Below are 17,438 nucleotides of genomic sequence, written 5' to 3'. Positions count from 1 at the left end.
ATCCCAGACATTTCAGCTATTTTTTTCCTTATGAATTTTTAAGTTATATGACCAGGGTCAATGAAGATGACTATTTCTGGATGAAATAGTTTTTTAATGTAAAGAATTATGCTGTGAGTTGCAACACGTATGAAGATGACTTTTAATGCTGCCATTTGATGAAGCTAAGGACGTAGAAGAAATAGTTCTTGACATCAAGATTTGTAGATCACGTTCCACCCACCACCTCTTACCTCCTTTCCTTCCCAGCCCGATACCCAAACACCTTACCAACTATGGCCTCTGTGAATTTCCCTTCAGCGGGAAGAGGGAAGTACTGGTTTGGTGATACATTGCTGCCGTATCCCAGGAGAAGACCTTCAAGCTTTACGTTTGGACTTGGACGCAGGAACTTCAAGAAGATGGAGTCACTTGTGGTATTGATGTGGACTTTCAGGCTTGGCCTTTTACCTAGCGATGGGAATGAAAACATCAATGGCTGTTACTTCTCCTTTTTATCATCCTACCCAAATTCCCAGCAAGTGTGGGAGGCTAGAGCATTGTTCTTGGAAACCATGTTGTCTAGTTTGCTACTCAGTATCACAGCACACGCACCCAAATGCCTCACATGAAGATTAACAACATAGAGCAGCCTAGAATAAAAAGTGTATCTTACAGTTCAATACTTAGCAGTTTATCGTTGGGCAGGTAGATGGGATTTGGACTATTTTGGCTATTCAAAGTTGGTCAGAACCTTTGCCTTATATACACTGTCTGCGTATGGTGAAATAGCCTGAATTTTCTCGTTGGTAAAATTGAATTACTACAGCGCAAAAGCACCCAGTCTCCTCTATGAGGACTTCCAGTGCCACACCCACAGGTCTTAGTCATAGACAGAGTTGGAAAGGGAGAGAAGAAAAAAAGGCTTCTGTCTTAGGGGTAACTGAATAGTAGAATAGGGAATGCTGGAGGGAAGGGTTGAGGAGAAAATGATTAGTTCCATTGGGAGTACATCTGGAAGTACGTGGAGATGTCCAGTAGTGAGTGGGATTTCTAAGTGTGATACTCAGGATGGGGGTGCAGACCCATCTGGGTGTCATTAACTTATAAATGATCATTGTATGAACTTTCCCAGAGAGACTGTCAAGGACGAGAAAAGAGACCTTAATCAAATTCTCAAGACTTTTTTTTTAAGTGCTAAGGCAACAGAGGCAAATAATCACACTAGCCAAAGGTCTTGACCCAGTGGTGAGGAAACATTGTCTTTTGCCTTTGGAGCCAGAAGGAACCGGGTTCAAACCCCACTTCTGTGACTCTGACGACCCACTGAAGATATTCCTGCCTTATCTTCCTGGTTTCTACATGATATATAACATTTTCCTGCTTGATGAGTTATTTACAAAGGTTAGCGTAGGCCGGGCGCGGTGGCTCAAGCCTGTAATCCCAGCACTTTGGGAGGCCGAGACGGGTGGATCACGAGGTCAAGAGATCGAGACCATCCTGGTCAACATGGTGAAACCCTGTCTCTACTAAAAATACAAAAAATTAGCTGGGCATGGTGGCGTGTGCCTGTAATCCCAGCTACTCAGGAGGCTGAGGCAGGAGAATTGCCTGAACCCAGGAGGCGGAGGTTGCGGTGAGCCGAGATCGCGCCATTGCACTCCAGCCTGGGTAACAGGAGCGAAACTCCGTCTCAAAAAAAACAGAAATATCTGAAACTGGGTAATTTATAAAGAAAAGAGGTTTAATTGGCTCAAGGTTCCTAAGGTTGTATAGGAAGCATGGCAAGGGAGGCCGCAGGAAACTTTGATGGCAGAAAGCAAAAGGAAAGCACGCAAGCCTTACATGGCCAGAGCAGGAGGAAGAGAGAGAAGGGGAAGGTGCCACGCACTTTTAAACACCAGATCTTGTGAGAACTCTGTCACAAGACAGCACTAGGGAGAGTGTGCTAAACCATTAGAAACCACTCTTGTGATCAATCACCTCCACCAGGCTGACCTCCAACATCGGGGATTACAATTCAACACGAGATTTGAGTGGGTACATAGAGCCAAACCGTCTCAGTCAGTTAATGTAAATGGCACTACCTTAAAGCTGGAGCGTAGTCATTGCTCAACAAGTGATTAGTAATACAGGTCCACGATCCTTTACCCATAATTCAGAAATCAAAAAACTTTGTAGGTTTTTTTTTTTTTTCCTATTTTTTTTTGTAAATTTTTCTCAAGCTCATCTGGCTACACATCCCAGTCAGAACCATCCTGAGGCTACTGAATCTTTCTTTCATCCGCTAGGGTGACTATTCATGTGTTTCACTGGAGAAATGTGTTCCGTTAAACGGTGTTGATCAAGACCCCATTAAAGAAGTTACGTAATATGTATTCTTGGCATCCTAGTTCTTTCCTAACCCTCCTCTCCAAATTCCTGAATTCCAAAACATGTCTGGCCCCAGGGGTTTTAGATAAAGGATTGTGAACCTGAATTATGTTATTTCTTTATTCCTCAAAGATTTAATATTTAAAAAATATTTTGACTATTGAAAAGACTGCATTTACCAACTTAATAATTCACATTCTATTTCTCATTAATCAAAGACTTAAATTGTACAAATACAAAGACTTACATTGTACAAAATACATCACTTTTGTACAGCGTGTGCTCCCCAACATCATCACACTGAATTTATTCTACACAAGCCAAAATCAGCCTGCACAACTTCAGTATAACCACAGAAAATGATTCAATTAGGCCTTTGGAAAAAGAAAAATACCCTTTCTTGGATACCAGGTTGTGGGGATTATTCATACCTCAACGGCTAAGATTATAGTGTCCGTATATGTGCATAGCACTTTTTACTTCCCAAGAACTTGATGAAATTTTTATAAACTTCTTGAACCTCACACTGCTATTGTTACATTGTAGCAAAATTAAAACCCAGAGATACTGAGTGGCCTATCTGAAATCTGAAAAGGGACCTTACAAATCATCTAGTACGATTCCTCCAAACGAGGAAATTGAGGCACCCAGCAGGTTAAAAGTAGGGTCAAAACCAGATCTTGGGTTCTCACTGGGCTGCACTGCACTGCTGTCCTCATTGAGAACTTTGCAGTTGTCCAAAAGGGTAAGGCGTGGCCACACCACAGATCATAATGCTCAGGTTGGTGCCAACTGCTAGTGTTTTCTGTGAACTTTGCCAGGTTTGGATAAGATGATTTATACTTCAAATAAAACACAGATTTTGTCAAAGCCAATTTTTCCCCTTGTTAATAATTTGCCTAGATTAACTCTAGAGTTACTCCATCCTGCTCAATAAAATGGAACCAACGTAAATCAAACACATATTCTGCTACCCTAGAAGGCTGTCAAGTCTCACAACGAATCCAAGCACAGCCAGCTCATTTCCAACACTCAGTTGTGAAGGAGCGTTTAACAAATCTTAGTGCACTTAGGTTGCATTCATATTTGGCAGGAGCCAAGAGTCACAGGATCATCACCACGTTAGACCTCTGCTCATGGATTTTGGTCCAATGAACCACGTTATTTCTCCCCTGGGAAAGTGGAAAGGATGGCTACATCAAATGAGAACAAGGAAGGCTGTCCCGTTTTTCCAAACAAAGTGGAAGTAATCCACCTCCTGTCCACAGGATTTTTCTTGACTTCAGTCTCTCTCCCTTTTGCTAACAATGTACATCCACAAATACGTCAACATCATATAACTATTCTAATGAATTGACATTTAGCTATTCCACTTTTTCTAAAATTCCAATTCGTACTACTCTCTTGAGCTAAACTTAAAATGCTCTGAAAAAGAAAAATACACACAGACAAATCTCATCTCAATACAGCATCACAAACTTAAATTTAAGACCGTTACCTGAGTTCTTTTTTTAGAGCTAGTAACTCAAATGTCTTCATTATCTTACCACACATTACTTCTTCACTTATTACTTTTCAATACTTCTCATTTGTTTTTGACTTTTATATCCTCTCACTTTCTGCAACGAGGCTCTGGCCCTACACCTTTGCTCAGGTTGTCCACCCAGTGTGGATCCTCTCCATCTTTGGTTTGCCTTCTCTACATGCTTTGACTCACTCTGTTATTACCAAATTGACACTTTCGGTGTAGCAAAAAGGTTAAGCAAGTTGTTTTTTCCTTCAGTATAAATAGGTTCAAGTGTTTCTTTGAATGAATGTTTAGATGGGTATTCAATGACATTTTACACTCTTAGACAATTTCTCCAATAATTTGGGTTGTGTCTGTGTATATTCTACACTAACGTTTAATCTTTGATAATACATTAGTTTTCAGTGTGAGTAATTCTGGTTTAATAGTTTGGAATACCAGGCATATAATGACAGTTATCTTTCAACAGTTAGTATAAAAACCTCTGGTGGTGCCATAAGGTAGAGATTTTAGAAAATAATTCCACACGATACAAGCTTAATTAGTATAACATCTATAAGTAAAATGGTACATATAATCACCAGAAGAGCTCAGGAATACAGAGAAATAAGACGAATAGAAGATCATTTTATTGCACCTTATATGAGGAACAAAGCATATGTCAACAAGAGTGAGAAAAAATAAATAAAAGAATGTGTACATTTTGAGAAAGTAACACCAGTAGGCCTTAGACAAAAATAGCATATTTGCAAAGTAGAATCTTGTATCTACAATGGTGGTTTCTAATCCTCTGTTTGCAATACCTTAAAGCATCTGTTAATATTTCAAAGAGCATTATGAAATTCTTTAAAAAAAAGTCTTTCTCAGAAATGACAAAGGTGACATTACCACCAACCCCACGGAAATACAAAAAACCCTAAGAGACTATTACAAATACCTCTATGCACAAACCTAGAAGAAACGGATAAATTCCTGGAACCATACAACCTCCCAAGATCGAGCCAGGGAGAAATTGAAATCCAGGATAGATTACTGAGTTCCAAAATTGAATCAGTATTAAAAAGCCTTCCAACCTGAAAAGGCCCTGAGCCAGAGCAATTCACAGCCAAATTCAACCTATAAAGAAGAGCTGGTACCGATCCTACTGAAATTATTTCCAAAGAAATTGAGGAGAAGGGTCTCCTCCGTAACTCATTCTATGAGGCTAGCATCATTCTAAACCTGGGAGAAACAAAATGAAAAATGAAAACTTCAGGCTAACATCCCTGATGAACATAGATGCAAAAATCCTCAACAAAATACTAGCAAATCAATACAGCTGCACATCAGAAAGCTAATTTGCCATGATCAAGTAGGCTTTATTTCTGAGATGTAAGGTTGGCTTAACATATGCAAATTAATAAATGTGATTAATCACCTAAACAGAACTAAAAACAAAAACTGCACGATCATCTCAATAGATGCAGAAAAGGCTTTTGAAATAAAATCAACATCTCTCCATGTTAAAAATCCTCAACAAACTAGGCATTCAAGAAACATAGCTCAAAATAATAAGAGCCATCTATGACAAATCCACAGCCAACATCATTCTGAACATTCAAAAGCTGGAGGCATTTTCTCTGAAATCTGTCACAAGACAGGGATGCATACTCTCACCATTCCTATTCAACATAGTACTGGAAGTCTTAGCCAGAGCAACCAGGAAAGAGAAAGAAATAAAAGACATACAAACAGGAAGAGAAGAAGTCAAACTATTTCTCTGCAGATGATATAATTCTGTACCTAGAAAATCTGTAGTCTCTGCCCAAAGGGTCCTGGATATGATAAATAACTTCAGCAAAGTTTCAGGATACAAAATCAACGTACAAAAATTAGTAGCAATTTTATACATCAATAATGTCCAAATGAAGGACCAAATCAAGACTACAATCCCATTCACAATAGGCACAAAAAGAATAAACTACCTAGGAATACAGCTAACCACAGAGGTAAAAGATCTCTACAAAAGAAATTACAAAACACTGCTGAAAGAAATCAGAGATGACACAAACAAATGGAAAACATTTCATGCTCATGGATAGGAAGAATCAATATTGGTGAAATGGCCATAATGCCCACAGCAATTTATAGATTTGATGTTCTTCCTATTAAACTACCAATGAGATTTTTTTCATAGAACTAGAAAAAACTATTCTAAAATTCATATGGCACCACAAAAGAGCCCAAGTAGCCAAAGCAACTCTAAACAAAAAGAACAAAGGCTAAAGGCATCAAACTACCTGCCTTCAAACTATACTACAGGACCGCAGTAACCAAAACAGCATGGCACTTGTTAAAAAACAGATGCATAGGCCAATGTAGCAGGTTAGAGAGCCCAGAAATAAGGCCACACACCTACAACTATCTGATTTTCAACAAAGCCAACAAAAACAAGCAATAGGAAAATGACTCCCTATGCAATAAGTGGTGCTGGGATAATAGGTAGCCATATGCAGAAGATTGAAACTGGATCCCTTCCTTTCACCATAAATACCTTTTCACCATAATAAATTTTCACCATAATAAAAATTAACTCAAGATGGATTAAGGACAAATGTAAAACTTAAAACTATAAAAACTCCAGAAGAAAATCTAGGGCGTATCATTCTGGACATAGGCCTTGGCAAAGATTTCATGACAAAGTGTCCCAAAGGAAAACAAAAATGGAGAATTGGGACCTAATTAAACTAAAGAGCTTCTGCACAGCAAATGAAACTATCAAAAGGTAAATTGACAGCCTATAGAAAGGGAGAAAGTATTTGCAAACTACTTAATTGACAAAGGTCTAATATCCAGAATCTATAAGGAACTTGAACAAATCAACAAGCAGAAAAACAAAGAACCTCATTTTTAAAAATGGGCAAAGAACAGGAACAGACACCTCTCAAAAGAAGACATTCATGTGGCCAACAAGCATATGTAAAAGTTCCCAACATCACTAATCATTACAGAAATGCACATCAAAACCACTCTGAGACATCATCTCACACCATCAGAATGGCTATTATTAAGAAGTCAGAAGATAACAGATGCTGGTGAGGTTGTGGAGGAAAGGGTATGTTTACACACTGCTAATGGGAATGTAAATTAGTTCAGTCATTGTGGAAAGCAGTTTGGAGATTTTTCAAAGAACTTAAAACAGAACTGTCATTCAACCCAGCAATCCCATTACTGAGTATACACCCAAAAGAATATAAATCATTCTACCAAAAAGACACATAGCACTAACAGGGAGCTATTAGGGAACATAGCCCTCATACGTGGTACTTAGTGAGACAAGCTAAACTATTGTGGACATCCAGTTGCTGACATGAAAGGAAGAAATCATCACTATAACCCATTTAGTAGAAGAAATTCTTTCATATCTAATCTTTCATAAGGTTATCTTACATTCTCCAAAATATTTCAGAATGTGGTTTAAATTATTGGTAACAAGTGGGTAGAGATGACAAAATTACTTCAAGAGAAAAGCTGCAAAATATGAAAGCACTCTCCTAAAAGTAAATAATACTTATTAGTGTAGCATCAATTACTATCAGCTTTTATGTTTTCAATGTGGCAGACCCTAACAATGGAATCAGGATTATTTTAAATAGCATGTTTGGACTTAAAACAGATCAGGTATGGTATTAGATGCTAAGCCAAAGAATACCTATACTACTGATAGCAATAAAATAATAACACTGTTTTAGGATTAAACACATACCCCTATTCTTATCCATAGTGTGTTCTTCTTTTATTGCACAATTTCTCTTACAGTACCAACTTCTATACTTACTCAACTACTTATTTCATTATACAAAATCAAATCTTCTAAGATACCAAAATAGTAAAGCCAATTCCTGTCAGTCGAAACATGGCATACGAAGCACAGATTTTAAAAACTGATAAATTGGACTAGGTCATATTTTTTAAGTTTTGAATTTTAAAAGAACTAACAAGGAAAAGAAAGGGCAAGCTACCCATTGGAAGAAAATATTTGCAATACATATATCAGTTGAAGGATTTGTATTTATATACAGAAAATAATTCTTTCTATTCTATAAAAAGAAAAAAAAACACAAAACAGTGGCAAAATATTTAAATAGATTCCTCATGAAAGGAGATATAGGAGAGCTAAGAAGCACATAAAATGATACTCAACATCTGGCTGTGGCAGATGCTGTCTGTACGGGGTCAGACAGCAAATATTTTAGGCTTGTCAGGACAGATGTTCTGTACCACAACCATTCAACCCTGCCATTGCAGCACATAAGCAGCTGTAGACGCATACAAACAAATGGACATGGCTAAGTTCTAATAGTGTGATATTTATAAAAATCGGCAGTGGGCTGGATTTGGCCTGCAGGTCCTAATTTACCAACTTTTGGTTGATATCAGGAGTCATTAGGAAAAGGCAAATTAAAACCACAGTGAAATAGTACACATAAGAATGGCTGAAATGAAAATGACTGTCAATCCCAAGTGTCAGGCAAAAGGTAATACATCTGGAACTCTCATACATTTTGAGTGTAAATTTTTTTTTTTAAAGATGAGGTTTCACCATGTTGGTCAGGCTGGTCTTGAACTCCTGACCTCAGGTGATCCGCCCACCTTGACCTCCAAAGTGCTTGGATTACAGTCGTGAACCACCACGCCCGGTCTTGAGTGTAAATTTTAAATGATTAGTAATATTTCAGATTAGGATGAGTGTGGCCCAGGCAGAGGCTTGGAGACCTGTCTGAGGACTTAACCACTGTCATTTATGTTGCATATATTAATGTTCATTTTGCATATCAAAGCTGAATTGGATGTGTTTCAAGGTCCTCCTCTTACTCTAAGAATCTGTGACCATCATGTGTGTTGTTTAATTTTTTACAAAAGGTGAGGGTAAATTCAGCATTGAGTCAGTTGCTATATGTATTTACATTTTAATGATGTTTTTCTGTCATATTCCCTACTTATTATGCCTTTCTTAAAATGGAGTAAATTATGAAAAAAGACTTAGGGAGCTAGAATCCTGAAACCTAGGACAATGAGATGACTGCTGAAAGTGTTTACCAATTTTACTTCCAACTATTGGCACACATTGAATTTTGTTTGGAAGTAAGTTATTGTTAATCAATGTTTTTTTCTAATGAAGTCCATAAATCCACATTAAATAAACATCTAAACTTGTTGATGTCAAAAAAAAATTTAAATGATATAATCACTTGGGAAAACTGCTTGCCAGTTAGCTAATAATCCATCCATTTCATTCCTGGGTATTTACTCAGGAGAAATGAAGACACTAGTCTGTACAAAAACTTGTATGAAAATACTTAAAGCACTGGCAAACTAGAAATAAACAAATGTCCATCAACAGTTGAACAGATAAGTATTTATAGCTCATGCATACAATGAGATATAGCTCAGCAATAAAACAGAACAAATTACCTACATACACAACATAGTTGAATCTCTTGTCTGGCATGCCATTACGCTGCTGCAGAATGGGCTATGACTTTCCTCATCTCCGTAAGCTCCCTGGACAGACTCTCCTGATGGAAGGTCATTCAGGCATCTTACAGCACTGGCAGAATTAGTTTTACTAGGGTCTAATATTACTATTCACCACTCAACATATGGTACATACACAAAGTTAGCCAGACCTTTTCAGGAATCATTATGCTCCAAGAACTGACAATGCGAAGTTTCAAACGTAGTCTATGCTCTTCTTTGACAGGGGGTAACAAGAAGAAAACATTCCGATGCCTTTATGGTCACATCAGCTTATTAAGGAGCTGTCAAGATGTCACATCTCAAGTTTATGTATAAGGAGGGCAATTACTGTCAGAAGTTTCTAAAAATAATAGTAGATGACATAGATTGTATTAAATTAAACTTTAATGCTATGATATACAAACCATAATCTTCAAAAAGAACAGGAGAATGTCCTTTGTGGGAACATGGATGGAGCTGGAGGCCATTATCTTTGATAAATTAACACAAGAACAGAAAACCAAATAACACATGTTCTCACTTATAAGTGGGGGCTGAATGATGAGAACATATGGACGCAAGGAGAGAACAACACTCACTGGGGCCTAGTTGAAGGAGGAGGGTGGGGGGAGGGAGAGGATCAGAAAAAGTTATCATCAGGTACTAGGCTTAGTACCTGGGTGACAAATTCATCGGTACAACAAACCCCTGTGACACGTTTCCCTATATCACAAACCTGAACATGTACCCCTGAACCTAAAAGTCAAAAAAACCAAATAAGCAAACATAGGGATTGGCAATAATTTAACATTTTTTTTAGTTCTTAGGGAGTCGAAAAGGGATCACATAGCATAGGCTTTCTGTTCAAATGATTCTTTGTCCTGCCCCCAAGATCCAAGGAAAGGTGTTAGAAGGAAAAAAACATGGAGTTTCAGTAATTTTCCTGTGACAGTGAAGACTCACTGTGAAAAGAGTGGTCAGAGGCAATTATACAAGTATCTTCAGTTGTTCCTGATCCTTATATAAAAATGTGTAGTCATCTGTGTTAGTCCATAAAATGACTTTTTCTTATCAAAGACAAGTTGAAGATCAGTGATACTAGTGGAAATGTTCATAACAAAAAAGCAAGGCAGCTTCAGCTAAATACTTAAAGGAGAATGAAAATTAAATGATGTTATCAACTAAGTCATATTAGACAGTTTTAAAACTGCTTTCTCCAGTGCGGAAATGGCGAGATGCTTAAATGACCTCCCATCAGGAGAGTCTGTCTAAGGTGGTTGTTGACATGAACAAAGTCATGGCCCCTTCTGCAGTGGCATGGTGGCATGAAAAAAACAAAGTAGGTAGAGGGAATTAAATTGCTTTGGTGGTGGGGTAGTGGTGAACGTTGTAAGGGGGTGCGTGTGTGCACGTGCATGTGCCTATGAGTGCAGGTGTGTGTGCAGAATTGTAATACTGAAGAAACGCAGGATAATTGTTAGGCAAATCCTTTCTAAATTTTAAGTTCTTATACTTCAACTACCAATTCCTTATATCTCTTGACAACCTGGCGCTCTAGATCTCCAGGCTGGAATCTCTTCTCAAAATCCAAGATTCTCCATCACTCTCTTCCCAGCTCTTTGGGAATGGAGTTTCACTAGGTCCCAGTAGGGAATTCCCGAGCCCTTACATAGAGCTTGTGGGCAGTGACCATGTCGCTACTCATGTCTTCCAGAAGACATACAACATGTCTTCCAGAAAGAGGGATGGCGCTGACAGTTGTTCAGATTATGCAGTGTAAAACTCATTCAAACCAACTTTTTTCATCTTTATCTATTTTATCTTTATCTTTATCTATTTTATCATCTTTATTATGGCGCCATTCAAACCAACTTTTATTTGTGGCTGTATACACTAGCCACAAAGGTTATGCAAAAATAGTTGCTACTTACACAGATGAAAGGTTTGATGAAGGTAACCAACCTATCATCCTGACCTTTCCTCATGGGCCTCAAGCCACCCCACCCATCCTGCCCATCTTACTGCATGCCTCTCATTCTTATCTTCCCTGCCTCCTAATTCTGATGTTGCTGGTACTTAGGGCTACTAGTAGTAGGATGCTTGGTGTGGGCTAGCTTGGAACTCAGCTACAAACACTTTGGACATTGTACTCCCTCATTTACAAATGAAATTACTTCACCATACATATATATAGAGAGAGATACATGTAACCCATATGATGAGTCAGGAATTTAAATAAGAATATAGAGGAAAAGAGATTCTGGGCTTTTAGGAAATAAAAATTAACAGCACACAGATTTAGAGGTGGAAAGAAGGCATCCCCATTTGTGTTCTATAAGCACAAATCAGAAAACAAGACAAAAATTCCGATTAAAATTATTAAATAAAGATTTGTATAAATCCAAAGAATAATTACATTTAAGAACATGTACAGAATAGAAGTGGGGTAACAGTGCATAAGCCACATAGATAGCTGCCCCAGTGCCAGTGAATGGAGGCTTTTAAAAAAAAATCAAAACTTGACTTTACTTATGCATGATCGTATGTTAGCAAGAAGCTCAAATGACAGCATTCCATGATCTCTGCTGCAGGGCAGGCAGAACAGCACGTTCCCTCTCTACGATGCCTTGTTGAAGTCTACCAGCTGGAAGACATGCTGCCACATGCAACATGTGTTCTCAGAGTTCAGGAAATGAAAAGTCTCAGCTCACCTGGAGAGCTCCCTTCATAAAGCCACACCCGAACAATACCCACAGATCCATAATTCTTAGGAGTCATTTAGTGAGCTTTTTATTAGGACATTATGGTCACCAAATACCCAGAGGATGGTTACTTTTGAATTTAAAAAGAAATGTCACTTTACAAAAAGTCCAAGGGGGAAAACCTTCTCTTCCTAATGGGGCACTTTATATCTGTTTGCCCAGCTGTTTGCACAAGTGAGTTCCAATTCAGCTAAAACAACCACAGTTTCCACCTTGGTCAGAATTCCCAGCGCTCTGATTCCTCAGCCCAATACTTCACTGTCTGGTGAATTTGGGTGACTGAATGAGACAGACCGAACCTGCCAATGTTGACATTGCAGGACCATTTGGCAAGTTAATAGTTTTACCAAAGGACCAATAACTACATTACCTAGTTTGTAACCCAACCAACAGCCAAGTAGGAAAATTACTTTCAAAGACTACCTTCTAAGTCCACAGTCTCTCATTCTTAAGAAGACACCTCATTCTGAGACATACACAGGTGTCAATTGCACACATTCCCTCAATCTGATCATGCTAAAATTACTCTTCAAAGTTTGAAGTGCGCTGGGGTTTTTTTGGAAGGGGAAGATGGGAGAGGCAACCTCACACAATCAATGACCTTATAGAGGTATTTGCTGTAAGGGAAGTGGGACGGTGACATGGTTAACTTCAACTGACCAAAAAACTAAATAAAATTTATGTTTACCTTGGGGCAAATATATTTTTACTTATCTACTTTAAATTTTGTTCCATTCATTAACTACTAGGTAGTAGGCATTAGCGATCCAAATTCAAATATGATATGTCTGATCGCAAAGACTGGGCATTCTAGTAAATTGGGTAGATGAGTAAGTCAGTTTTCAGTGTACCATGATTAGTACAATTAGTAAAATGAGGCTACAGTTGAGGGATTCTGAACCTGACCGAAGGGGTGGAAGAAAGAATATATAGAAAACGTCCCTTTAGTTTTGCTTAACTAGTCACGAAAATAGTTTTTATCCCATGAGGATAGACACATCAAAAGCAGGTAGGGAAGAGAGGAGGAAACTACAGGTGTCAAAGTTTATTTTGTACTACTTTTCTGTACCACTTTGGAAAAATGGTAGATTCTTAGTTGGTATTGTTTTTTTCATACATAGAAAAGAAACCCAGTAGGCTAAGGATGTTAACAAGACTCATTTCCCTGCTTTTTGTTCTTTGCTTATTTTCATGAAAATTCAGGGAGATGATTTGCTTACATTCTCTTGCTCTTGAAAGTAAGAAGTGCTTTAAAGGTATGAAGTGCTCTTGATGGAAGATGGGCTAGGCTCCATTCCAGGGCTCTGAAAGTGTGGTCTCCCCATGAGAGGATCAACTTCATCTGGGAACTTGTGAGAACTATGGATTCACATACCCCATTGCAGACCTATTGAACTAGACACTCTGGGGACAGCAATCTGTATTTCGACAAGCTTTATGAATATTCTGGTGCATACTCAAGTTTAAGAGCCATAATTCTTTTTTTTTTTTTTTTTTGAGACGGAGTTTTGCTCTCATCACCTAGGCTGGAGTACAACAGAGTGATCCCGGCTCATGGCAACCTCTGTCACCCTGGTTCAAGCAATTCCCCTGCCTCAGCCTTCTGAGCCGCTGGGATTACAGGATGTGCCACCACACCTGACTACGTTTTTGTATTTTAAGTAGAGATGGGGTTTCTCCATGTTGGTCAGGCTGGTCTTGAACTGCTGACCTCAGGTGACCCGCCCGCCTCAGCCTCCCAAAGTGCTGGGATTACGGCGCGATCCATTACTCTTTTTCCAAAAGGACTGATGCTTCTTTTTCTTTTCTTCTCTTGATAACTCCAATTTGGGCACTCATTAAATTCCACTTACTGAATAGAGGTTAAGCATAATCACAGTGATTCTTTACAGGACAGGCAGAAAATGCTACTTCTACCAATACTAAAATATCCTGAATGTACAAAATTACATATTTCCACTGTGAAACATTGCTCCAGGGAGCAAATTGAAAATACTGTTGAAAAAAATAAAAAATTTGCCATCTTGCAAAAACATTGTCAAAAAATCGCACAGCTTTCTTAAATAAATCTGCTTTTTTTTTTAAGTTTTGCAAATAAAAAACATGAGATGAAACTGGAACCAATGGTCTTATTCACCATCTTTGTTTAGATATTTGGCATCTTCATGAATTATCTGTAATTTGTTTAGTTCATAAATACCCAGTACTGATGGTATATACTTGTTCATTTAGAGATTTCACAGCATTGAGAGTATTCCATAGACGAGAGGGAAATGGCTGAACTCTCTGGAGAATGTGGCCAAGTGGCCACAGATACTAAGGCTGAGTGGCCATGAGACACCAGGAGGCTCTAAGAAAGGCCATTTGCTCTCAGCTCCACAGCGGGCATCTCATGTTAATAATATGTTATGGAAGAAACAGGAGGGGTTCTGGCACCAACTTGGTATTTAATTGTGTTTGACTTTAGGTCAGCTGTCCGCTGTAAGGCCCATTTTTCTCCTCTGTAAAATGTTTTGAGGAATCCCAAATTCATTTTCAATCTAATATTCGAGAATATCTCTAACATCTCATCCAGAAAAAAAATACTATTTTCCTATTAAAGTACAAGAAAATCCAAATAAATCAGAAAATAATTTAAGGAAACACCATGATAATAATTTTCAGATAACATTTATTTTTCATAGGACTCCCAAATTGCACTTCAAACATAAAAAAAAAAGAGAACAAATATTTTCATGGGCATATGGAAGAAATATATGTGATTGTCACATGTAATTTTTAATCACTTTAGTGAGATATAATCTATGCATCATAAAATTCTCCCATTGTAAGTACACAGTTCAATGATTTTATAGTTCAAACTCAAAGCAGCTGCTAAATTTATAGAATTTACTGAATCTATTATAATCCATTTTCAGAACATTTCTATTACTTGAAAACATTCCTTTTTACCCATTTATAATAAATCTCTCTGTTCCCACCCTTAGCTCCAGGGAATCACTGGTCTACTTTCTGCTTTTTTGGTAATTAAATATAAATGGACTAAATATAAATGACACATTCTCTTCTGCACCTGGCTTCTTTTACTCAGCATAATTTTTATGAGAGTCATCCATCCATGTTGTACCACTAGTTCAGTCCTTTAAATTGCTAAATAGAATTTTATATTATGAATATATTACGTTTTGTTTATTCAATCCAAATAGTTGATGAATATTTGGATTGTTTCCAGTTGTAGCTATGAATAACGCTGCTATAAAATTTCATGTGCAAGTCTTTGTGTGGACATATGTTTTCATTTTGGGGAGGTAAATACGTAGGTGTAAAATTGTTGGTTCATATGGTAAGTTTATGCATAATTTATTAAGAAACTCTCAAACTTTTCCAATTACATGTTAATTGTTAAGACTGTGAATATTTCTCTTGCTTGAGGACTACTCCAAATTGTGATCATCCAGAAAATGAACTATCTTGCTTTATCAATGTCACTAAATACACATTTAATAACAAAATCAATTATTTTGAACCCTGGAATTTCTATCTTTAGTCATTAATGAAGATGAGATTGGCTGAGCGTGGTGGCTCATGCCTGTAATTCCAGCACTTTGGGAGGACAAGGTGGGCGGATCACCTGAGGTCAAGAGTTCAAGATCAGCCTGGGCAACATGGTGAAACCCCGTCTCTACTAAGAATGCAACAATTAGCCAAGTGTGGTGGCACACGCCTGTAATCCCAGCTACTCAGGAGGCTGAGGCAGGAGAATCCCTTGAAACTGGGAGGCAGAGGCTGCAGTGAGCCAAGATTGTGCCACGCACTCCAGCCCGGCTGACAGGGCGAGACTCTATCTCAAAAATAAATAAATAAAAGATGAAATAATTTATTTTGTTATAAATATTTTAAAATATAATAATTCCAAATTATCCAGAAAACAAGAAATACGGTTTTTGCAAAACAATGCAATGACCACGGACATTCTTAGAAATGAGTTTGAAGCAGAATAAATTACTGAGTTGTCTTTTCAATCACCAGTCATTTCAGTTTTGTTCTTTTGTTGTTGTTTTTTATTTTGAGATGGAGTTTCACTCTTGTCGCCCATGCTGGAGTGCAATGGTGTGATCTTGGCTCACTGCAACCTGCGCCTCCCGGGTTCAAGCAGTTCTCCTGTCTCAGCCTCCCAAGTAGCTGGGATTACAAGCATGCACTACCACGTCTGGCTAATTTTTGAATTTTTAGCAGAGACAGGGTTTCTCCATGTTGGTCAGGCTAGTCTTGAACTCCTGACCTCAGGTGATCCACCCACCTTGGACTCCCAAAGTGCCAGGATTACAGGCATGAGCCATTGTGCCTGGCTCATTTCAGTTTTAAGAATAGTTTAGGCTATAGTAATTATGAGAATATTTGTTTACCACAAAATTAATTAGTTCTGAAGACATTAACTTTATTATTATTTGTACTTAAAATGAAGTTACGTGTATATTTTGACCTCATAATGAAATGCTTCAGTTGCTGTTTTCTATGAAAATAAATAGCTATCTATTCTGACCAAGGATTTAGTACTATTTTGATACTATTTGGCATTATTTCTTTTTCATAGTAATAATTGAAACATTTTGAACGTCTAAGATGTTTTTCGATATTAATAAAATATTGAAATTTTGAATTATGCACATACCCAATATAGCTCATTGCTAACATCTCTGATGGTTTGCTTCTAATGTAGCATTTGAGCTTTACGAGGTGAGAGAAAGAAAGTCAAAGTGGCCCAACATCATCGCCCACTGCGCTGACATTGCTAAAATTTCCCCATCTTGTATAACGGATGTGACCCAAGCTTAAGACTAGGGGCTTAAAATAGAATTTTATAACATTTACCAAATGTTAGCAAAATCTAACGGAATGAATCCATTTGAAAAAAAAGTCTTCCTGACTTTAAATTGCAGAAATAAGAAGGAAGGCTGTCTCATAACTTTTTCTTTATTGGACAATTCTTTCTTTTTGCCTTTTAAACCTAGGAGCTACAATGCATTTCCCCACTTCACTCAAAACTCTGAACTTGGAAGTGACGAAATGTGATTGTCCTTTTAGTAGTCCAAATACTACCCATGGGGAATTATTCCCTAGACACTGAAACATGAATATTGTAATCCCTACTGGTTATACTGTTCCCCGGTGTGAAATGAATTAATTTAAATGGTAAGAAAGAGAGCCCAGGACACAGAATAAGGGACTGGAGTAAGTTGAAGTTGAGATAGTGAACAGTTAGGTAAGAAAAACTATGAAGCTGAGAAAAAAAAAAA

At 37.8% G+C, this 17,438-nt stretch overlaps 1 protein-coding gene across 11 annotated transcripts in view; it reads right to left on the bottom strand.

The window, feature by feature from the left end:
* The window catches only part of ABI3BP (ABI family member 3 binding protein), a 244,633-nt gene that overhangs the window by 182,251 nt on the left and 44,944 nt on the right, over positions 1–17,438 (bottom strand). For all 11 annotated transcript variants that reach the window (XM_032299267.1, XM_032299257.1, XM_032299259.1 and 8 more), the window contains exon 2: positions 271–450. In XM_032299267.1, coding sequence (XP_032155158.1) covers positions 271–450 — 180 coding nt within the window. The remainder of the gene's footprint in view (positions 1–270; positions 451–17,438) is intronic.

The sequence above is a fragment of the Sapajus apella genome, unplaced genomic scaffold (genome assembly GCF_009761245.1).
Source record: "Sapajus apella isolate SASKATOON/1434 unplaced genomic scaffold, GSC_monkey_1.0 scaffold40, whole genome shotgun sequence".
Classification (NCBI taxonomy): domain Eukaryota; kingdom Metazoa; phylum Chordata; class Mammalia; order Primates; family Cebidae; genus Sapajus; species Sapajus apella.
This window is presented reverse-complemented; position numbering and strand designations above follow the sequence as displayed.